General features: G+C 44.1%; 1 protein-coding gene across 1 annotated transcript in view; it reads left to right on the plus strand.

The window, feature by feature from the left end:
* LAMA1 (laminin subunit alpha 1) overlaps positions 1 to 23,909 on the plus strand; it is a 172,192-nt gene that overhangs the window by 94,414 nt on the left and 53,869 nt on the right. The window contains 16 exon segments of the mRNA XM_030926195.1: positions 3,697 to 3,803; positions 4,422 to 4,602; positions 5,229 to 5,365; positions 7,004 to 7,168; positions 7,170 to 7,241; positions 8,886 to 9,029; positions 9,535 to 9,714; positions 10,726 to 10,779; positions 10,781 to 10,912; positions 11,796 to 11,923; positions 12,567 to 12,687; positions 13,878 to 14,015; positions 18,711 to 18,832; positions 21,050 to 21,136; positions 21,402 to 21,595; positions 22,931 to 23,073. Coding sequence (XP_030782055.1) covers positions 3,697 to 3,803; positions 4,422 to 4,602; positions 5,229 to 5,365; positions 7,004 to 7,168; positions 7,170 to 7,241; positions 8,886 to 9,029; positions 9,535 to 9,714; positions 10,726 to 10,779; positions 10,781 to 10,912; positions 11,796 to 11,923; positions 12,567 to 12,687; positions 13,878 to 14,015; positions 18,711 to 18,832; positions 21,050 to 21,136; positions 21,402 to 21,595; positions 22,931 to 23,073 — 2,105 coding nt within the window.

Consider the following 23,909-nt stretch of genomic DNA (forward strand, 5'->3'; position numbering starts at 1 on the left):
GAAGACATAAAATAGGTGTTGGTGACAGATTGGAAGGTGGAGGAAGGACGGTTAGAGCAGCTGGGGTCTGGGTCTGGGCCTGGGCTAGTGGGGCTGATGCTGTCCAGGCTGTCTCTGGTTTCTCAGCACTTCACAGCTTTTATTCCTCTCTCGCTTTCTCATCCGCTCCTTGCATCACCTGGTTTCGATGAGACAAAGTCCTGTGAACGGCTTCTGTGTATCTCATGAGCAATCCTTCTGTTTCTGTAACAGGCTTCCCTCTATGGACTTCCCATAGGGCCCCCCATTCTTAGATAATACTATAGTCTGTTAGGTTAAACCAGGTGAAAGTGCCGGTGTTGTATGTGATTGACCTTCTCTAAAGCAAGTGCCTATAGTTCAACCCGGTATTTATCTGTTTACTTGCCCGTAACTCTGACTCACTTGAAGCTTGGTAGGAGGAGAAACTGATCATCAGGTTCACCTTCAGCAGCTGCTGCCGGAGGTGTAGACAGGCCGTCCAGGTAGAGTAGGCGCTGAGGGAGATGAGGATGGTGAGAAACCTCACGGAACTCTAATATTAAAGAAATCTTATATTAAATAAGTTAAATGAGTATAATTTTTATATTGCGAGCTACTCCTGAGAATTAAAATATATATAAAGTACCTGGCTATTCAGTAATTGGCCTAAAATAATACTATTTTAAATTAGTACTATCTATAACATAAATACTATTTTAATTAAGAATTACTAATTAAATTAGTAATTAGTAATTACTGGCCAGGCACGGTGGTTGACACCTGTAATCTCAGCACTTTGGGAGGCCGAGGCCAGTGGATCACCTGAGGTCAGGAGTTCGAGACCAGCCTGGCCAACATGGCAAAACTCCATTTCTAATAAAAATGCAAAAATTATCTGGGTGTGGTGGTGAGTGCCTGTAATCCCAGTTACTCGGGAGGCTGAAGTGGGAGAATCACTTAAGCCTGGGAGGCGGAGGTGGCAGTGAACCGAGATTGTGCCACTGCACTCCAGCCTGGGTGACGGAGTGAAGCCCCGTCTAAAAAAAAAAAAAAAAAAAAAAAAAAAAAAAAAAAAAAAAAGAATCACCTTAATAATTATTACTGCAGAGAGAGAACTAGTAATAGCTGTGTGACCTATAGAAAGTTATCTAATCTTTCCAAGTTGTAGATTTTGTAGATTTCACACCAAAAATAGAGAACATTATTTTTATTTCACCTCCCTCCTTGGTTTGTGATGAAAGTACAAAGAAATACTGAATGTGACAGGCACAGACTGACAGACACATCATACAGTGAATATGATTTTTAAAATTATCATCCATAGTTTGTATTGATCATACTTGCATTGAACTTTAAATATTCCCCAGAGAAAGGGGCAGCTTTAAATGAAACATGGAGGGGAGACACACGAGAAACAAGGAGGGCTGAAAAGTGGACGTCCCAAATACGTCAGTAAGAGGGCGATAGAAAAGGGAGAGGGAGGCCACAGGGTCCCTTCCACAGAGCCATGGGGTAAAAGGGGACCGAAGTCTACTCCCTGAATTTGGTGCCTGGGAAATCCCTGGAGACTTTTGGGAGAACAGTTGTAGCAGACAAGGGGCCAGGAAGACACTATGCAAAAGTTGGATTGAACAGACGTGCCAGGGAGGTGGATGTTCCGATGGAGGGTCAAGGGGAGGGGGTGTCTTGTGTTTGATGGGGTCGGTAGAGAAGGATGTGCTGGGGAATTAGCAGTAGGGTCTGCACAGTCCAGCTATGGGTTGACAGAGCAAGTCCCTGAAGGGCGCCAGTGAATGGGGCCTCCTGTGGGACTTCAGCGTTAAGGCCCCCACCCCAGGAAAACAGGTGGCCAGCCTGGCCTAAATCATGAAGGAGGCGAATCCCAGCATGTTTCCTCTGCCCTCGACCTTCCCATGTCCCGTGTCCAGCACTCTTGCTGCAGCCTCCAGGTTGTTGGGCCTTCCATTATTTGTGAAGTTTTTCTCTCTTTTTTGTTATATCGTTATGTCATGACACACACTGTACATGTTCTGAGTCCATGCATTCATAAAGAGTGCCTGGGGGCCGGGCGTGGTGGCTCACGCCTGTAATCCCAGCACTTTGGGAGGCTGAGGTGGGCAGATCACGAGGTCGGGAGATCAAGACCATCCTGGCTAACACGGTGAAACCCCATCTCTACTAAAAATACAAAAAATTAGCTGGGCATAGTGGCGGGTGTCTGTAGTCCCAGCTACCTGAGAGGCTGAGGCAGGAGAATGGTGTGAACCTGGGAGGCGGAGCTTGCAGTGAGCCGAGATGGCACCACTTACGCCAACCTGGGTGACAGAGTGAGACTCGTCTCAAAAAAAACAAAAAAAAAAAAACAAAAAAAAGAGTGTCAGGCAACATATTAAATATTCTTTTTTTTTTTTTTGAGATGGAGTTTCACTGTTGCTCAGGCTGGAGTGCAGTGGCGCGATCTCGGCTCACTGCAACCTCTGCCTCCCAGGTTCAAGAGATTCTGCTGCCTCAGCCTCCCGAGTAGCTGGGATTGCAGGCATGTGCCACCACGCCTGGCTAATTTTTGTATTTTTAGTAGAGACGGGGTTTCACCGTGTTGGCCAGGCTGGTCTTGAACTCCTGACCTCAGGTGATCTGCCCTCATTGTCCTCCCAAAGTGCTGGAATTACAGGCATGAGCCACTGCACCCAGCCAACGTATTAAATATTCTAACTGAAGTGCTTCTTGAGGGTTCCCCTGTGAATATTGATTAAATATATTTTGGACCCATAAGATGGTATCACTTGGCAAAGGTAGGGGCCTTTGTAGCTTTGTCAGTGTTGTAACTGTAGAAAAAATGGAACCATCTGGCCTGAAACTACAAATGACTTATGACTTAGAACTGGGATATATCATATTTAATGAAAAGTTATTTTTCATTAAATTATGAAATATAATATTAATATGTACTTATTTAGATTACGTTTTAACTGAGCTTTAAAATATTAAATATGTGGCCAGGCACAGTGGCTCACGCTTGTAATCCCAGCACTTTGGGAAGCCGAGGTGGGAGGATCACGAGGTCAGGAGATCGAGACCATCCTGGCTAACATGGTGAAACTCCGTCTCTACTAAAAATGCAAAAAATTAGCCAGGCATGGTGTCAGGCACCTGTAGTCCCAGCTACTCGGGAGGCTGAGGCAGGAGGATGGCGGGAACCCAGGAAGTGGAGCTTGCAGTGAGCCGAGATCGCACCACTGCACTCCAGCCTGGGCGACAGAGTGAGACACTGTCTCAAAAAAAAAAAGTATATATATATATATGTATGTATATATAAATATAAAATGTGTACCTGAATGAAATCAGAGCAAATGGCTAAGTTGATTCTGAAAATCTCCATTGCATGTTTTTCACGGGAATTTGTAGCTTATTTGAAAAATGTCATGGAATTCATGAAATTGGTTAAGTGAATTTGTAATTATTGTCTTAATAGCTTCAACATGTTTTTCCTGTGATGGATCCTTCCACTATCCCTGTTTTAGTTTACTCTTCAGAAGAATGCCAGACTTCTAAAGTTATTGCCAATAATACCGTTTTTAGTTTTCTGATTTGAAACACTGAAAGTTGACATTTTTTTTTTTTTTCCTTTGGGGATGAAGGATCTTAGAACCATCCTCAGAAGTGAGGGTTAATATGTCTTTGTGTGCATGTGTTTAGCCTGCGGATGCCATGCGAAAGGCTCCCGTTCTGCCGTGTGCCATCTTGAGACCGGACTCTGCAACTGCAAACCAAACGTGACTGGACAGCAGTGTGACCAGTGTTTGGTAAGATGCCTGTGACTGACACCTTAACCTTGGTACAGAGGCGATTGAATCCATGACTCAGAAGGAGCTAAGTCCCCAAGTGTATTAGTCTGTTCTCACACTGCTATAGAGATACTACCCAGGACTGGGGAATTATCAACAAAGGAGGTTTAATTGACTCACAGTTTCGCATGGTTGGGGAGGCCTCAGGAAACTTATAATCATGGTGGAAGGGGAAGCAGGCACCTTCTTTACAAGGCAGCAGGAGAGAGTGTGAGCATGTGAAGGAGGAACTGTCAACACTTATAAAACCATCAGATCTCATGAGCATTCACTATCATGAGAACAGCATGGGGAGCTGCCCCTATGATCAAATCACCTCTCTCCTTTGACACATGGGGATTACAATTCGATTTGAGATTTGGGTGGGGACCCAGAGTCAAACCATGTCACAAAGTGTGGCCGACAAGTGCTGTGCCTGTCTAGAGAGTGACGTTCACTATAAAGAGATGGGGATGGTGTCATGAATACTTTATGATTCTATGAAATACCCTGTGTGTGTTCTGGAACATACTAATATGAAGAGTCATTGATTCAAACATATGTTGGTTTCCACTGTCTCCCCCTTTGGTGAAACAGCATGGCTATTATGGGCTAGACTCGGGCCATGGCTGCCAGCCCTGCAATTGCAGCGTGGCAGGCTCCGTGTCAGATGACTGCACAGATGAAGGCCAGTGTCACTGCGTCCCGGGTGTGGCAGGGAAAAGGTGTGACAGGTGTGCCCATGGCTTCTATGCCTACCAGGATGGCAGCTGTACACGTAAGCCTTGATTTCCTTGTTTGAGACTTTATAGTCATTCTTGGACCTTTCCTTCGGCCCTCCCTCTACTTCCAACTAATTTCGGTTAAGTGCATTTACTTTTTCTCTTCTTTCCCTGGAGGATTTCATACCTTTTTTCTGGTTTCTGATCCCTATCAGGGTACAAGCCTAAGTTTTGGTCATGGCTCTGCCACCTACTAATTGTGGGAGCTTAGATTCGTTACTTAACTTCGCTTGGCCTCAGTGTCCTCATTTGTAAAATGGGGATGCTAATGAGAGTCTGCATTGAGAAGTTAGTGTAAGTGTTCTATATTAAGTCTTCAGCATGGCGTTGGGCCTGCAGTAAGTAAATATTGGCTCCCTCTGTGATCAGCTAGTGAGGGCCTTTTCACTCTTTTCTCTATTTCCCCTGTCCTGTCCCCATTTTCCCTCTTCCCCCAGCATCTCCTGAGATGGAGGGCTGGACCCCTCCATGAGGACATGGAGCGGTCTTCAGAATTGTGAGGCATCTTTTAGGAGGGAGAAGAATGGCTTGGACTCTTCATAAAAGGGAAAGAACAGCGTCAGCTCTTAGCCCTTTAATGACGTCACCCAGATCTGTAACACAGCCTTCATCTTTATTCCAGCCTGTGACTGCCCACACACTCAGAATACCTGCGACCCAGAAACTGGAGAGTGTGTCTGCCCCCCTCACACACAGGGTGTGAGGTGTGAAGAATGTGAGGATGGGCACTGGGGCTACGATGTGGAGATGGGGTGCCAGGTGAGCGCTGTCATCCACGCTTTTGCGTAACTGAGAGTTGCTTTGCTGTAGCAAGTTGCAGGCCTTTTCTTCTATATGTTTTCTGGACTTTAATCTGTTGAATAGCTTTGTGGGTTTAAAAAAAAAAAAAAACTCAATGTGGACCAGGCACAGTGGCTCACACCTGTAATCACTGCACTTTGGGAGGCTGAGGCAGGAGGATCGTTTGAAGCCAGGAATTCACCAGCAGCCTGGGCAACAAAGCAAAACCCTGTCTTTGCAAAAAATAGCGATTAAAAAAAAAAAAACGTAGCCTGGTGTGGTGGCACATGCCTGTGGTCCCAGCTACTTGGGAGACCGAGGCAGGAGGATCACTTGAGCTTAGGGATCCGAGGCTGTAGCGAACTGTGATCGCACCACTGCACTTCAGCCTGAATGACAGAAAAAGACTCTCTCTTAAAAATCAAAAACAAAAACAATACACCTCAGTGCAGATGAGAGGGGTCAACGTGGAAGACCCGACACCCTTAGGACACCTTATTCTAGGTTTTCTTCAAGAACCTAGTTGTTACACTGATGGTTAGAAAATCCGAAAACTGGCCGGGCGCAGTGGCTCACGCCTGTAATCCCAGCACTTTGGGAGGCTGAGGCGGGCAGATCACAAGGTCAGGAGATCGAGACCATCCTAGCTAACACGATGAAACCCTGTCTCTACTAAAAATACAAAAAAAATTGGCCGGATGTGGTGGCAGACGCCTGTAGTCCCAGCTACTTGAGAGGCAGAGGCAGGAGAATGGTGTGAACCCGGGAGGCGGAGCTTGCAGTGAGCCAAGGTTGGGCCACTGCATTCCAGCCTGGCTGTCTCAAAAAAAAACAACAACAAAAAAAAGAAAATCCAAAAAATATTTTAGTGTCCTTTAAATATATTATGCAATGTATACTATCTTCCAAGATAAAGTAATAAATCTCTTTATTGGGGGTTTATGTCCAAACTATGAGGCCTCCAGTTTTCTATGTAGTCTTCTTCAGTTAAATTTGGGTTTGCGTTTTGGAAACAAGAGGAAATTACTTTTTTTTTTTTTTTTTTTTTTGAGACAGGATCTTGCTCTGTCACCCAGGCTGGAGTACAGTGGCACCATCAAAGCTCACTGCATCCTTGACCTCTTGGGCTCAAGCAATCTTCCCGCTTCAGCCCCCCAAGTGGCTGGGACTACAGGCGTGTGCCATCATGCCCAGCTAATTTTTTGATTATTTGTAGAGACGGAGTCTCACTATGTTGCCCAGGCTGGTCTCAAACTCCTGGGCTCAAGTGATCTTCCCACCTCTGCATCCCAGAGTGCTGTAATTACAGGCATGAACCACTGTGCCTGGCCTCATTTCTACAGTAATTTTGTGGGACTTGTTTTGACCTCGTAGATTTAATTTCACTTCACAATTTTGGCCCCATGCGCATGTGCCACTAAGATGCACAAATGTCCAGCAACACAATGCCTATCTCCTGTTGGCACATGGCAAAGTGAATCCATGGAGCAGTAGCAAGAGAGAGATGGTTCATTTGTAGATCTTCCCCATGTGTAGTGTTTTCCTATCATTCAAATATGTGCGTACTTGGAAGCATCAGATCTGTCTTTTTATTGAGTTGGTTTTCTTGTCTCTCAGGCCTGCAACTGCAGTCTCGTGGGGTCGACTCATCATCAGTGTGACGTGGTCACCGGCCGTTGCCAGTGCAAGTGGAAATTTGGTGGCTGGGCCTGTGATGAGTGCTCCTTGGGTTACAGAGACTTTCCCGACTGTGTTCCCTGTGACTGTGACCTGAGGGGGACAGTCGGGGGATGCCTGCGACCTGGAGCAGGGTCTCTGCGGCTGTGCAGAGGAAACCGGGGACTGCCCTTGCAAGGTATTTACCATCCATCTTCCTCCTCCTTCCTCTCTCTGGCTCCTCACCATGACTCTTGGGCTTTGACTACTTACCTCAGCAACCAGGTTTTCGATGCTTTTTCTAGTGACTTCACACTGCCTTCCGCATCTGAGTTCAGAGTCTCTGGTGCTCCTCTAGAGCGATGGATGAGTTTTGAAATTGAATTTTTACTGTTACAAGTGTCAGATGATGGAACCGATTTGAAAACTGCCCTGAGTTTTTGGTCAAATATCCTGGAGGCTGAGTGGCTGTGTGTTTTGAGTATGCAGGTGAAGTAGGTGTCTCAGGGCTTTGGGATTTGTGATGTGATCCCTGTGAGGTTATTGGGCTCCCGTAGGTGCCGGCCACACTGAAGGAAATCAGGGTTTATTATTTTCCCAAGAGGTAAGATTTCAATGTCATTGTAAGTTTTGTGTATTTCCGTTAGTTTTCCCAATGTGCTTCGCTATTAGGAGGTCAGAACCACCTCCTCTGGTCCTTTTCCCATGGGTGGTGAGATGGGAGCCCTCTGGCTTGATGATGGTAATGGGCTGATGGGTGACTGGAGATAAGAAGGAAAACTCATGTAGATATCATGGCCTGGGAGTAATAGAAGCATCAGTCTCCCTGTTTTCGGCCTTATTTATTTATTTATTTATTTAGAGATGGAGTCTCACTCTGTCACCCAGGCTGGGGTGCAGTGGCACAATCTCGGCTCACTGCAACCTCTGCCTCCTGAGTTCAAGCAATTCTCCTGCCTCAGCCTTCCGAGTATTTGGGACGACAGGTGCCCACCACCGTGCCTGGCTAAATTTCTGTATTTTTAGTAGAGACAGGGTTTCGCCATGTTGGCCAGGCTGGTCTCAAACTCTTGACCTCAGGTGATCCGCCCGCCTCAGCCTCCCAAAGTGCTGGGATTACAGGCGTGAGCCACCACACCTGGACTCTGCCACATCTTATGATAACAGCTGTGATGACAGATGAGTGGAGCAGCAGGCCGTGTCTTAATAATCACCTGGGTCAGGTGCGGTGGCTGATGCCTGTAATCCCAACACTTTGGAAGGCCGAGGCGGGTGAATCACCTGAGGTCAGGAGTTCAAGACCAGCCTAGCTAATGTGGCAAAACCCCATCTCTACTAAAAATACAAAATTAGCCGGGCATGGTGGACCTGTAATCCCAGCTACTTGGGAGGCTGAGGTGGGAGAATCACTTGAACCCGGGAGGTGGAGGTTGCAGTGAGCCGAGATTGCACCACTGCTCTCCAGCCTGGGTGACAGAGCGAGACTCCGTCTTAAATAATAATAATAATAATACCTGCCAGTGGCTCTCATGCCCAGGGATCATCAGAATCACCTGGGGACTCGAGGCAGCTTCCAGAATTGTCACAGATGTTCTCATCAGGGAATCTGTATTTTCCAAAAGCTTCCAGAATGATTCTGATAATCATCTGTGTTTGAGAATCACTGATTGGATCTTTGAGAAAACTGACACGCAGAGAGCTCAGGGCCTGGCTAAAGGAAACTGATGTTTGTGCATCTATAATTACTTTTAAAATTATGTTTGTGTTTTGTTTTGTTTCTATTTGTTCAGAAATCACATCTCTTTTTTAGGCAAAAACAAGTCCTTTATTTGTTTCCCTTTAGGAGAATGTCTTTGGCCCTCAGTGCAACGAGTGTCGAGAGGGCACCTTTGCCCTCCGCGCGGACAACCCCCTGGGCTGCAGCCCCTGCTTCTGCTCTGGGCTGTCCCACGTCTGCTCAGAGCTGGAGGGCTACGTGAGGACCCCAGTAAGTCACACACAGCAAAGACGTTCTGCCTCTCCCCTTGGGAGGAGGGTGGGGGTGGGAGACACAGCCAAGTGTTCACATTAAATTTTGCTTTTATGGCATCAGAAATTCTAGGAAGCAATTTGGGTTAGAACGTGGATCAGAGCTCAGCTTCTGCTGGCCGAGGAAGTAAATGGAGCTTGAACTAAAGGCTGTCCATGTTGTTCCTTAGCTAATCTATGAAAAGCTTTCACTGGAGAGAAGATAGAACTGCAAAATCTTAACCATCTTCTGCATATCAGCGAACATTTCCCCAGTGCAGCAACAGTTTGGCCTTAAATGCAGTAGTTTAAAGCGCTTTCAGTTCATTTTCATCCAGATGCTTAGTTTAAAGGAAAAGTCTTTACTGTTTCTGTTTTAATAATGAAGCTGTTTCATCTGTGAAACAATGATGGAGTCTAAAGGATGAAACTGGAGTGCAAAGTTCGTATTTTGAAGTGCACTTTCCCTCCCTTTCGTGGTTTAGGTAACGCTGGCCTCCGATCAGCCTCTTCTGCGTGTGGTTTCTCAGAGTAACCTGAGGGGCACGACTGAGGGGGTTTACTACCAGGCCCCCGACTTCCTACTGGATGCCGCCACCGTCTGGCAGCACATCCATGCAGAGCCGTTTTACTGGCGGCTGCCGCAGCAGTTCCAGGGAGACCAGGTGAGGTGCACACCCAGCCGAGAGCCAGTCCCAGTCCGCGCTTCCTGGGAGATATGGAAATCGTTTAAAATCACCATAGTCTGGGCCGGCCTGGCATTTAAAGAAGTGGTTATTAATTTCCTCTTTTAGTGAGGTCAGAGAATTTTAATGCTTATAAAAATCTTGTCAAGTATATGGTTCCTTAAAATTTTTCATTAATTTTAAAAGTTCACATTATATTAATTTGGTTCACATTATATTTGTTCACATAATATAATGTTCACATAATATAATGTTTTGGTTCACATAATATAATGTTCACATAAAAGTTCACATTATATTAATTTGGTTCTTCCTAAAGCAGTCATTCAACAAACATATACAGTTATTTGTCACTTAACAATGGAGAGACATTCTAGGGGAATGTGTTATTAGGTGCGAATGTTAATATCATAATCTCATGAGACCATGGTCGTATATGTGGTTTGTCATTGACTGAAATGTCATTACGCGGTGTGGGACTGGACTGTGTTTACTAATATGCCCGTGGTACAAACCTAGGTGCTATGGCCTGGGAGTCCCTTTTCAAGAAATTATCACTCATTTGGGGCAGGGCGCGGAACTACTACAAAAGATCATGAAAGGCATCACTTGGATTTTTGTTTATATAAACATTGGAGGATGTGTGTGAATTCACCCTGATCTTTACAATTTGCAAATATGCATCCAGTGCTCCTGGAGATAGAGAAATTTCTAATTTAAAGGAGCTTGAAAATAATTTGCGTCTTTACCACCTTGCTTTGTTATTTTGGAGCTCACTTTTATTTGTATTCTCAAAAGGAACTATGTAACTTAGGTCAACTGAATAATCCATAATTAAATGGAATTAGAAGGAAACAAAGTCCGGACAACGTATTTCACGCATGTATTTTTAAGACACAAGATTTCTCTCATATGGTGGTAGGCTTGCAATAAAATGCTTTTAAGCAAAAACTTTGTCAGAGAAGTAAACAACACTTTGTTATTTGATAGCTCATGGCCTATGGTGGCAAACTGAAGTACAGCGTGGCCTTCTATTCTTTGGACTGGCGTCGGCACCTCCAATTTTGAGCCTCAAGTTCTCATCAAAGGTGGTCGGACCAGAAAGCAAGTCATTTACATGGATGCACCAGCCCCAGAGAATGGAGTGAGGCAGGAACAAGAAGTAGCAATGAGAGAGGTGAAAATGGGATGTTTTCATATAAGTTCCTTAAAGACATTGACTTTGCTATGGATGTAGTGAAAGATGAAAGCCATTAATAAGAGAATGAGCGGCCGGGTGTGGTGGCGCACACCTGTAATCCCACCACTTTGGGAGGCCGAGGTGGGTGGATCACCTGAGGTCAGGAGTTTGAGACCAGCCTGTCCAACATGATGAAACCCCATCTCTACTAAAAATACAAAAATTAGCCAGGCATGGTTGCGCACGCCTGTAGGCCCAGCTCCTTGGGAGGCTGAGATGGGAGAATCGCTTGAACTCAGGAGGCAGGGGTTGCAGTGAGCCGAGATTGCGCCACTGTACTCCAGCTTGTGCAACAGCGAAACTGTCTCAAAAAAAAAAAAAAAAAAAAAAAAAAGAGAGAGAGAGAGAGACTGAGCAAGAAGACCCTGGGATCAAATTTCCAGTGGGATTAGCAGGATTTCCAAAAACAATTTGAATTTCAAATTCTCAAGAAATGTATATTAGGCATATGTCAGTTTAGTGGGCACTGCACCTTAAATTCTTTATCTTGGCATACTAATTTCAACCTGCATGGAGATAGTGGTGCAGGAGACTTTGGACTTGCTCAGATTTGGGAAGTGTCTATTCTCCCAGCAGATGTTTACTGGATGTTCGCTGTGTGGCTGGCACTGCCTTAGGTAATGCGTGTCTATTGATAAATGGGACTGACCCTGCACCTGCCTGTGGAGGTTTCAGGAGGTCTTTGTCAGTTACATTCAGTGGCATGCACAGAACATGGCTCATTTCTGGAGAAATTTATAAAAGAATTTATTCTTTATAAGTTTTATGCCTGTCAGAATTTGGCCTCTGAGCTTAAATTAATGTGTTTCTCATTCTACAGAATTTTTGGAAATATTTTAACTCTGTTTCGGAAAAACCTGTCGCGCGAGAGGATTTTATGTCTGTCCTTAGCAATATTGAGTACATCCTCATCAAGGCATCATATGGTCAAGGATTACAGCAGAGCAGGTACTTGGAGCTTCTACAATTTTGACCGTTATTTTCATATTTGAAAGCAAACTGAAAGAATTTGACTCATTCCACTTCCATTACCTACTATTTTTATTAATACATGTAGTTCAGTTCCTTATCAAAACATTGTTAAATATTAACATCATTATGGAATGTGTGAGTTATAACTTAAAGTATCCACCTAGCATGCTAATGTCGATATAAAATATAAGGACATAATGGTGGAATCTTGGCTGAAGATAAAATGCAAAAAAAAAAAAAAAGAAACAATTGCGATTTCTGCCTGTGAAAACTGAAATGCCCTTTTCTTCATAATGATGTATAAAGAATGCTGTCACCAACTCATCTAATACTTTAGCCCATAAAGAAAGCCATTAAGTCTTGGCCAAATCAGCACTTCAAGAGGTCTTTTAGGTGTACTTCTGTCACATTATTTTTAAATTCTTAAATGTCTAAAATATGTCATGACAGTACTAATGTGCTTTAAGACATTTCACTTATAATCACAAGTGGGAACTACTCCAAACAAGGAAGGAAGCTCTGGTTTCATATATATGAAAATATTAGGTCATGTGCTATGTTTCTAGAAAGTTTTTCAAATGTTAGCATTTCCTCTCTTCTTAACATGATGGCTGCACAGAATCTCAGACATTTCAATGGAGGTTGGCAGAAAGGCCGAAAACCTGCACCCAGAAGAAGAGGTTGCATCTCTTTTAGAGAATTGTGTCTGTCCTCCTGGCACTGTGGGATTCTCATGTCAGGTAGGGAGACTCTAGTCAAAATCCATCTCCTTGTTATAGCAACTCCAAGAGACGAACAGAACTTATGTGTATATACTATATCATTTTTTCTCTTTTTGAATTAAAAAGAAATCAATTTTGGTAAAATGTACGTAACAAAATCTGCCATCTTCGCCATTCTTTGGTGTACCATTTAGTCGTGTTAAGTACAGTTACCTCGTTGTACAACTGTCACTACTGTCATTCTCAGAGCTTTTTATCATCCCAAATGCAAACTCTGTACTCATTAAACACAAGCTCCCCATTTCCTCTCTCTGCAGTCCCCCACAACCACCACTCTTCTTTTGGCCTCTATGTATTTGACCACTGTAGGGCCCACTTCTATAATATATGTAATACATGGCACCTGCCTGTAATCCCAGCTACTCAGGAGGGTGAGACAAGAGAATCACTTGAACCCGGGAGGCAGAGGCTGCAGTGAGCCGAGATCGAGCCATTGCACTCCAGCCTCAGTGACAGAGAGAGACTCCGTCTCGAAAATAAATAAACAAAATAAGTGGAGTAATACAGAATTTGTCTTTTTGTGAATGGCTTGTTTCACTTAGCATAATGTCCTCAAGACTCATTCATGTTGTAGCATGTGTCAGAATTTCCCTCCTTTTTAAGGCTGAATAATATTCCATTGTATATACATGCCACATTTTGCTTATTCATTAATCTGTCAATGAATAAGCTTGGGTGGCTTCCCCGTCTTGGCTATTGTGAATAATGCTGCTATGAGCATAGGGGTTCAAATATCTCTTTGAGATTCTGCTTTCGTTTCTTTTGGATGTGTACCCAAAAGTCGACTTGCAGAATCACATGGTACTTGAATTTTCCATCTTTGGAGAGATGGAAATGGTATAGCTGCTGGTTTTTACTGTACCATTTTACATTCTCACCAGCAGTATACGGGGTTCCAGTTTCTCACTAACACTTGTTAGTTTCTGTTTTTTGTTTTTTGTGGTTTTTTTTGATAGTTGATACCCTGATAGGTGTGAGGTAGTGTCACCTTGTGTGTTTTCATTTGCATTTCTCTGATGATAGAGATGTTGAACTTCTTTTCATATACCTGTTGGCCATTTGTATGTCTCCTTTGGAGAAATGTCTATTCAAGTCCTTCACTCACTATTTAATCAGACTTTTTTGTCCTCCCTTTTGCATCCCCTCAGGACTGTGCTCCTGGGTACCACAGAGGGAAGCTCCCAGCAGGGAGTGGCAGGGGACCGCGCCCTCTGGTTGCTCCTTGTGTGCCCTGCAGCTGCAACAACCATAGTGACACCTGTGACCCCAACACCGGGAAGTGTCTGGTATGCTGGTTTGTGGGGGTGTTTGCCTGAGTTTAGAAGTAAAGTGGATGCTGAGTGTCAGATTTCTGGTCAAAGTCATAGCTGTGCCTTGGTTTAGTGAGAGGTTAGCTAAATGTAAAATATAAATGTATTTCTTTAAGAAAGGAATAGCTTAGTGGTTCTGACCTTATCAGTGGAAATTCTTTTATAAATTTTACTTTCTTGATGAATTTATCTGTGGGCATCAATTTGGGAATTACAGTCATGCACCAAATAATGACATTTCCATCAACAGTAGATCACATACAGGACAGTGATCTGATAAGACTATAACACTGTATTTTTACTGTACCTTTTCTATGTTAGACATAGTTAGATGCACAAATATTGACTGTTGTGTTGCAGTTGCCTACCATATGGCCTAGGCGTGTAGTAGGCTGTGCCATCTAGGTTTGTGTAAGTGCACTCTATGATGTTCACATAATGACGGAATCAGCTAGGGATGCGTTTCTCAGGAAGTATCCCCATCTTTAAGTGACGCATGACTGTAGTTGCATGCTTTGTTTTTAATTGCAGTACTGGTTGCCGTAGTCAAAATAGATGAGATATATGATGAAGTTTGGGGACTCACGTGGGAATTTTAAAATAAGTTAATGCCAGTGTTGAAAATGTATTTCTCTGTGTAAAATATTGCCCTCTCCTTGCATTTTTTAAAAAATGCATATTCTCTAGGGGATGATAACAGCACATTATTCACATGTTAGTGTGTGTTTGCTTCTCAGCCACTTTCTCCTAGGCCAAGACTGGTCTCGGGGGCTGGGCGTGGTGGCTCACGCCTGTAATCCCAGCACTTTGGAAGGCCGAGGCAGGCAGATCATGAGGTCAGGAGGTCGAGACCATGCTGGCTAACATGGTGAAACCCCATCTCTACTGAAAATACAAAAAATTAGCTGGGCGTGGTGGCGGTGCCTGTAATCCCAGCTACTCGGGAGGCTGAGGCAGGAGATCGCGCCACTGCACTCCAGCCTGGGCGACAGATTGAGACTCAGTCTCAAAACAGACAGACAAACAAACAAACAAACAAACAAACAAAAAGATTGGTCTTAGGGACACATGGAGAACTCTGACCACTGTCAATGACTAAGCGACCCAGACAGGAGCCTCGCAGCCCTGACTGAAGACAAACTCCTGTGCCTGTGATTTAGCTTAAGCCAGTGAGGCAGATAACAAAATGATCTGATACTTGTTTCCTGCTCCTGAAGGCTCATGCTTTACCATAACTCAGGTGGAAGCATTGATTACTGGTAGAAATTGTTCCAAGATTAACTTGCCTTGGGTAAAATAACGCATTGAAGGGAAATGCGCTGCCCACCAAGGACACACCCGAAGCCTTGGAGATCCTGGGTGTGGCCCAATCACAAGGAAACACTGGAGCCAAAACAGAGGAGTTAGGACTGCGGGCTCCCGACCTGCCTCCCACCACATTTTGATTCTGGTTTTCCCCCTTTTTACAGATCTGTATTCTGTGTTTGTCCCTAGGGACTTCTTCATTCATGGTCACCACTTATTGACAATTCCTGTCACTGAAACGCACTATAAACAAAAACTGGTGTCTGGGCTTAGAGGGTGGGATTTCAGGGTTGCAGTGGTCCTTCTATTCTTGTCAGAATCACTTCAGATCTTTTTTTTTTTTTTTTTTTTTTTGAGATGGAGGCTCGCTTTGTCACCCAGGCTGGAAAGCAATGGCGTAATCTGCTCACTGCAACATCTATCTGCCTCCTGGCTTTAAGCGATTCTCCTGCCTCAGCCTCCTGAGTAGCTGGGATTATAGGCGCCTGCCACCATGCCCAGCTAATTTTTGTATTTTTAGTAGAGACAGCGTTTCACCATGTTGGCCAGGCTGGTTTCGAACTCCTGACCTCAAATGATCCGCCTACCTTGGCCTCCCAAAGTGCTGGGATTACAGGCATGAGCCACCACCCCTGGCTATCCCTTCAGATATGAAGTCTGAACTGTAACAGCCATGCCAGGCAGTCATTTAGTGTACATTTTACACACCTGCAACAATGGGGAGCTCACTCCCAGAACAGCTGAGCTCATCTTTGGGCAGCTCTGATTCTTCCTGAAGCCGGTGCCCCTGGACCATGCATCTGTTGGTGCATCTGTTGGTGGTGGGATCTTAACAAATACCTTGCGAAACTACTTGATCAAATCCCTCTTTCCCGTGTCCGAAGGCCCTGAGTCTTCAACCTTCCAAGTCACACACCCTCACATGGAGGCCAGATGGAGTGGTCATGGGTCCATTCACCAGTCTGGGGTGTGCATGTCACTGTCTGTCTTTGGTATCCTGCCCTGAGCCTAATGCCTTTGCTCCCGGAGTCGATGGGAGCATCTCTCCTTGACTCAAGGTGCTGTGTCTCCACAGCACACCCTGGACAGGGTAGTCATGTCCGCCCTGTCACTGCTGCCTCACAGCGTTGACTAGACACAAGACCCTTGCACTCTTCTCACCAATATAGCGCCTCCGTCCCTTCTTCCTTGCTCTTTGAGCCCAGGACCTTCCCTTCCGTCCTCAGTGTTTCAGATCCTTTTGTGGTTTAGTGCAGTTCATTTCCCTTCAACATAATCTCCTAAGCACTCCCTCTGTATTTATTGTACAGGTAGATATAAAGACCGTTTGGGATCTGATTTTGTCATTAGTATATAGGATGTTCAGGTCACTGGGCGTTTGGTGTTACCATAAAAATGATTGACCGGGGCCGGGCGTGGTGGCTCACACCTGTAATACCAGCACTTTGGGAGGCTCAGGCAGGCGGATCACCTGAGGCCGGGAGTTTGAGACCAGCATGATCAACATGGAGAAACCTCGTCTCTACTGAAAATACAAAATTAGCTGGGCATGGTGGCGCATGCCTCTAATCCCAGCTACTTGGGAGGCTGAGGCAAAAAAATCGCTTGAGCCCAGCTATTCGGGAGGCAGAGGTTGTGGTGAGCTGATACCATACCATTGCACTCCAGCCTGGGCAACAAGAGTGAAACTCTATGTCAAAAAAAAAAAAGTGATTGATTGGAAGTATGACTTGGGGGGCTGGGGAGACAGAGGACAAGGGCAGTCGGTAGCTTGGGAGCTTTTCTTCCTGGTTACCCACTCCCTACCACTGCCTTCTGGGAGATACGACTGAACCTTTTTACATCAGTGAAAAATTGGCAGGCATTCTCTGTGCATTTCCCATAGCAACGAGTTCAGCCCACGCTTTAGTTCTCATCAGGAGGTCCGTATTTCCTGGCCACTCTTGGGGCAGCTTGTCTTTGCTTCTCTAGGGAGCCCAGAGTCCGTCGTGTGTCAGGGGGAGCTGGTGTTAGCTGTGGAAAACCTGAAAATCTTCAATTCTCTCTCATCGTCTAATATTTATTCCTTGTCAAGTTTAGGCCATGCCATTAACACATGTCTTTAACACATTTACTTTTCAAGAGAGAGATTACAAATTTTACTTCTAAAGAGAGATCATTTTGAGAGGTCAGGTAGATCCCAGTAAAATTTGTCCTCATCACGGAAAAAAATAGGAATAGAACTTTAAAATGAAAAATACTAGAATTTTAAAAACATTTAAATGAACTTAAAATAGTCTTTTTTTAACATGTAAAAATATGTCTTTCTGTATCACCTCTCACTGCCGAGGATAAAAGTATGAGTCAGCCTGGGAGTTTGCTCAGGGGTTCCTCCGCGATCCTGGTTTTTCTACTCAGCTGCATCAGACATGGAATCTTGTGGCCAGGGACTGAGTAAATACAGATGAATTGAGCAAATGCCAATTTCAAATTGGAATCAGATGGCAAGAACTGCTTGTTCTTTTAGCTTTAAAAATGTGTACCCTTTTTAATAGAAAGACCGTAGGTCCAAAGGATGATATAAAGGTTAACTGGAAATGCCACATGGGGTGGCCCGTGCCTGTCGTCCCAGCTACTTAGGAGGCCGAGGCAGGAGGATCACCTGAGGCCAGGAGTTTGTGACCAGCCTGGGCAACATGGCAATCCCCTATCTGTACAAAAAACTTAAAAATTAAGCAAATGTGGTGGCATGTGCCTATGATCCCAGCTACTCAAGAGGCTGAGGCAGGAGGATCACTTGAACTTGAGCCCTGGAGGTCAAAGCTGCAGTGAGCTATGATTGCACCACTGCACTCCAGCCTGGGCAACACAGGGAGACCTCACCTCTTAAAAAAAAAAAAAAAAAAAAAGACCTGAAAGTTAGTTGGTGATTGCAGTGATCGATCAGTGGCGCTCTAAAACCATGAGTTTTCTTCCCTCATTCTCTATTTCCTAAATCGTCTATCCATTCTTCAGTTCCTTGCACGTGGTTGTTGAACCCTGACTATGTGCAAAACTGGTGCTTCAGATTGTTTTTTGGGCCACTAAATACTTTAAAACTGTGTTTTAAGGTTCTGCAAACTGCTTTTAGGGCTCCTATGTCTATTTTCCTTGAGAAGAATATACTAGTAATTTCTTGGCTTTATTGGATGAATGCAGCCTTATGATGAATGAAAGCCCCAGAGCTGGAAATGTTTTCAGGATTTTAAGAATATGGAGGGAAATGCTCCCCTTATGTTTTTAAAAGCTCGCTGATATAAAACGTGGCAGTGCTTAGCTATTGCCAGATAAGAATGATTTCTAACAATCTCCCATTTTTTCCCTCTTCCTTTAAATGTGGGCTCCCAGAACTGCGGCGATAACACAGCAGGTGACCATTGCGATGTGTGTGCTTCTGGCTACTATGGGAAGGTGACTGGCTCAGCAAGTGACTGTGCTCTGTGTGTCTGTCCTCACAGCCCCCCTGCCAGGTGAGCCCCCACAGGTGCAGCTAGCATGCTGGGCTGCCCAGGGCTGCTTCCAGTTCAGCCTCAGTGGTCTGTGTTAATGAGTATTCTCCTTTGGTTGCAAAAGGTTGATTTTAAGAAAAAGTGTTCATTCTCAAAAGCATTGGAAGAGAATCTTTTCAAAAGCAAAGCATCTGTGTTGGTACTGGATGTTTGGATGCAACCAATTAAAGAAAGGACTTTTAGGTTTTGTTTTTTAAGACTCATTTTAGCCCACAGCATATGTATCCAATCTGCATGGAGATGAATTGTTATTAACTTTATTGATAATGATACAAAATAACCCAATTACCATCTAAGAGAATAGGATTAGAATTTATATAAGCTGGTTTATTCAGCACTAAGTGCTGAAATGCACATGGTGATACAATTGGGACTAATTTCTATCTTGTACTCATGATGTTTGTACAGAATTATCTGAATGCAAAAGGGAACCAGAAATTTTAAGTGGGAATTAGAATATCAAAGAATCCTCTTTGGTTCAAATGAAAATTATAATTCATCAATAATATTTTATTATCACTTAGAATAGTTGGCAAGGTATTGAACATATAAAGATCAAATGTTAACTTTGGTATACTGCAGCAAAGTATTCCTTTTAATATTTGTCTGAATCTTCTGTTTTTTATTGCCTCCAAGTAAATGATGCCTGATGGTGAGTACCGAATGAGAGGCACTGTGTACGCTTCCCTTGCAAGCTATGAAGCATCCTAAAATGTGTTGTTACTAGTGCTTATTTTTTATATTAAATCTATATATGTGAATTTTGACTTGTCAATTGCATTTCTGTAGTCTATGCTATAGAAATACTTCCGTGTGTGTAAAGATGGATGTGTTTTAGCATTGCTTGTACTCATGAGGAATAGGGGAAACAAATATCTACTTACAGGGAATTGATTATATACATTGTGTTGCATTCCTAGAGTGAAATATTTTACAAACATGGAAAAAAGAATAAGGTATATCTGTAGGCACAGAATTAGAGAAATGGCCAGTTGAAGTATGTAATTGAATATGTAGTGTGATGCCATTTTGGGAAAAATTCATATCCACATGTCTATTCATACCCATGTTATAGGTGGCCATATGTGCCCAGAGAAGTATTGGGAAGGACATTCTACCCTACCACTCTGCACATTTCCGTACTGTTTGAATATTTTGCTTCTTCAATAATAAAAAGGTTATAAACATCCCCAGAGTCCACATAATAAATTAAAGTTGTGCTATCAGGAAGAGATTGTGAGGATGTGAACATTCATGTGTGTTCGGAATCTGAGATGCCCTAAAACACATGCTTTATTTTCTACGTATTTTGTTTCCACTGAAGTCTATCCCTTTACTATTTTAAGGAGGAAAAAGAGTCAGAAGTGGTATGGGGCTGATAACTGATACTGGAAACTTCATCTTGCTAACCAAAAGAAACCAGACTTGGCTCTCACCGGTTTTGTTTTTTATTGTCTCCAGTCGTTTGCATGCACCCAGCTCAGCCTCTAGATGGCGCATTGGTAATTTAAAACGTGAAGGCAGAGGGTAGAGGATGTTGAGAAAAAGGAGTAAAACAAAAGCAGAAATCCATGAATGAGGAGATCAAATCCCAGTCGATAATTACACTTTGAGAGGCTCTGTCATTTTGCTTCTGGTAGCCTACCACATAACTCCCTGCCTGCGTTTAGCTTGATCGATTCTCCAGTTCCACCCTACTTCCTTGCCTTTGCTTCCCTGGCTTGCCTTCCTCACCTTACATTACAGTCAATAAAGTTCTTTTCGTCAGCGTGTGTTCAGCCATCTTCCCCCTGCGGGTTTTCATGCTTGCTCATAGTTGTTTCAACTCTCTTACCACCTTATCACTTGGTAAGCAAAGACGCTTTTTCCTTGGGACACTCTCTTGTTGGGTGGCTAATTAGTGATAATCCCTAAGGTCAATCTTCTTCCACCTAACATTCACATGATTGCCCCTGGACAGGGTCTTATGAATGTCTTTCGGATACAAGATGTGCATGCACTTATTGATTACATTTATTTCCTTCCTTTTGCCCAGTAGATTGTAAGCTCTAAAAAGCTGTGTGTGATCACGTAACTTTTGAGACCAGTATAGTGTATCCTAAGAGTAATGAGTAAGTACTTGAAGGAAAGATGGAAATTGTATATCTGAAAATTCAAGAAGAAATTCTTTTCCTCCAGTTTTAGTCCCACTTGTGTCTTGGAAGGTGACCACGATTTCCGTTGTGATGCCTGTCTCCTGGGCTATGAAGGACAACATTGTGAAAGGTACATGGGTGGATTGTCATGTGGAAATCCCTGGGTACTCTGTTTCTTTTATAAGGTGTTGGGCGTATTTACTATAGTGATCTGGGAGCCATTATCAATTTGCATGTGCTTGATTGAAATAAGACCTCATTACTGTTCCAAAACAAGTTTTCCCAAGGTGAATGGATCTGTGCTTTGCATTTCATTTGGTGGAAATGATTACTGTCGTGAGTTAGAAGCTGGTATTGACCATCCTGTCTGTACGTATGTTCCTTCCTTTCTGTAGGTGCTCCTTGGGCTATTATGGGAACCCTCAAACACTAGGTGGCAGTTGCCAGAAGTGTGACTGCAACCCTCACGGCTCTGTCCATGGCGACTGTGACCGCACATCTGGGCAGTGTGTTTGCAGGCTGGGGGCCTCGGGGCTCCGGTGCGATGAGTGTGAACCGAGGCACATTCTGATGGAAACAGATTGTGTTTGTGAGTATTTCTCCTCTAAATGTGTAAAGATGGTTTTTCCTCCCAAATGTGTTGGGAAAGAAGCAGTGGTGGCACACTAAAGTGTCCGCAGGATACCAACATCCTGTTTCATTTTCATTTTGTTATTTTCTTAGCATAGATCACTGTTGTATCTGCTGAACCGAACCTTTCATCATGTGTTTTCCAGCTGAGGCGGGAGGTTCTAAGATACCAGTTTATTCCTCTGGCACTCAGAGCAGCACAGTGATCTCAACTTTCTCGTTTAGTGGCATTAATATTTCCTTTAGTGGAACCAGGAGTGATTTAGTGCGGGAGAGGAAACAGCTTTGTGGGGTTGTCATTTGTGCTACCCCAATTTCATGAGAGCTTCTGCTCTTGGCTATCATGGATTTTTTTTTTTTTTTTTTTTAATGGAGTCTTGCTCTGTCCCCCAGGCTGGAGTGCAGTAGCGCAATCTCGGCTCACTGCAACCTCCGCCTCCTGGACTCAAGTGATTCCTCTGCCTCAGCCTCCTGAGTAGCTGGGATCACGGTTATCCACCACCTTGCCTGGCTAATTTTTGTATTTTTAGTAGAGACAGAGTTTCACTATGTTGGCCAGGCTGGTCTTGAACTCCTGACCTCAGGCAGTCTGCCCGCCTCAGCCTCCCAAAGTGCTGGGATTACAGGCGTGAACCACCACGCCCGGCCTATCATGGACTTTTGTAAACTGTTTTTCCAGTTCTGATTTATTTTACCAGCAAGTGCATGACATAGTCATCTTGGGATGTCTTCTCAGGGGTTAATGGGGAAGATAAGGAGGCCTGTTAGGATCATGGCATTGGAGGTCTTTTTTGCTTTGACTTTTGTGTTGATTATAGGCACAAACACCCCCACTATTCTGTCCAGTGTCCTTCACTTGTACTTGCGAAAGATGCATTTGCAAACTGTCTGGGGAGGTGACAAGCAGGTTGTGGAAGGGAATGCTGGGATTCAGTGCCGTGGGTCCTACTTAAGGATGAGCCAGGCAGCATAATGATGGGGGCAGAAGAACGAAATGTGTGCCAGAGCTGGGCGCCACTCTCGGCCTCAGCTGTTTCTTTCTGTGTGACCTCAGGGAAGTTACGTATCTGATCTGAGTCTTGGCATCATCACTGAATAGGGGCCTAGCACTTACTGCCGTGCCACCCATGGCACCGTTGGAGTGAGAATGAGATCAGATATGGTACACCGGGTCTTGGAGTGTACTCTGACCACATACGTCATTTTCACAAAACAGCTTATGCAACCCCGTGAAAAAACGGGCAGACCACACTGCATTCACTTTAACTCTCCTTTTAAAAAATTTGTCTTGTAGCCTGTGATGATGAATGTGTAGGTGTGCTGCTGAATGACTTGGATGAGACTGGTGATGCCATTCTTTCTCTGAACCTCACTGGCATTATCCCTGTCCCATATGGAATTTTGTCAAAGCTGGAAAATACAACTAAATATCTCCAGGTAGGTACTGGAAATACGGAGATGAACAGACACTTCTATCATTGAGGGATATAGTCAGTGGAATGGTGGGAGTCATTGCATGTGTCCTCCCAGCAGTGTGAAAGCCCAACTTCCATTGGCCCTGCGGGCAGGTTTCTAGTCTTTCCTTGACTGTGACCAGTGACAGGCACGTACTTACTTATCTCACATGCTAGCTTGTTTCACAGTTGGCAGCTTTCATTGTTTCAGTGCTCCCTGGAGGACTCCTTATTAATGTTGCCGTCTATGGCCCTTGTTCTGCCTTTTGGGATAAGACCAAATCCACTTGCTCTTCTGTAAGACAACTTTGGGTATTTGAAAACAGCTGCCCTATTAGAAAAGCAGAAAATAGACCAGGCACAGTGACTCACACCTGTAATCCCAGCATCCCAGCACTTTGGGAGGCTAAAGCAGGCAGATCACGAGATCAAGAGATCGAGACCATCCTGGCCAACATGGTGAAACCCCGTCTCTACTAAAAATACAAAAATTGGCTGGGCACAGTGGCGTGTGCCTGTAATCCCAGCTACTTGGGAGGCTGAGGCAGGAGAATTGCTTGAACCTGGGAGATGGAGGTTGCCATGAGCCGAGATTGCACCACTACACTCCAGCCTGGTGATAGAGTGAGACTCCGTCTCAAAAAAAAAAAAAAGAAAGAAAGAAAAAGAAAAAGAAAAGCAGAAAATAAATCTGAACAGTATCTTCTTTAAAGTTGCCTCATGCTGAAGATGAACCATTTTCTTTAAGTATATTGTTATTCACTTCACTAGAGTTGCAGGGCACAGAATCTCTCCTCCCTGGAAGACTACATTAAATGT

This window comes from Rhinopithecus roxellana, chromosome 21 (assembly GCF_007565055.1).
Source record: "Rhinopithecus roxellana isolate Shanxi Qingling chromosome 21, ASM756505v1, whole genome shotgun sequence".
Lineage (NCBI taxonomy): Eukaryota > Metazoa > Chordata > Mammalia > Primates > Cercopithecidae > Rhinopithecus > Rhinopithecus roxellana.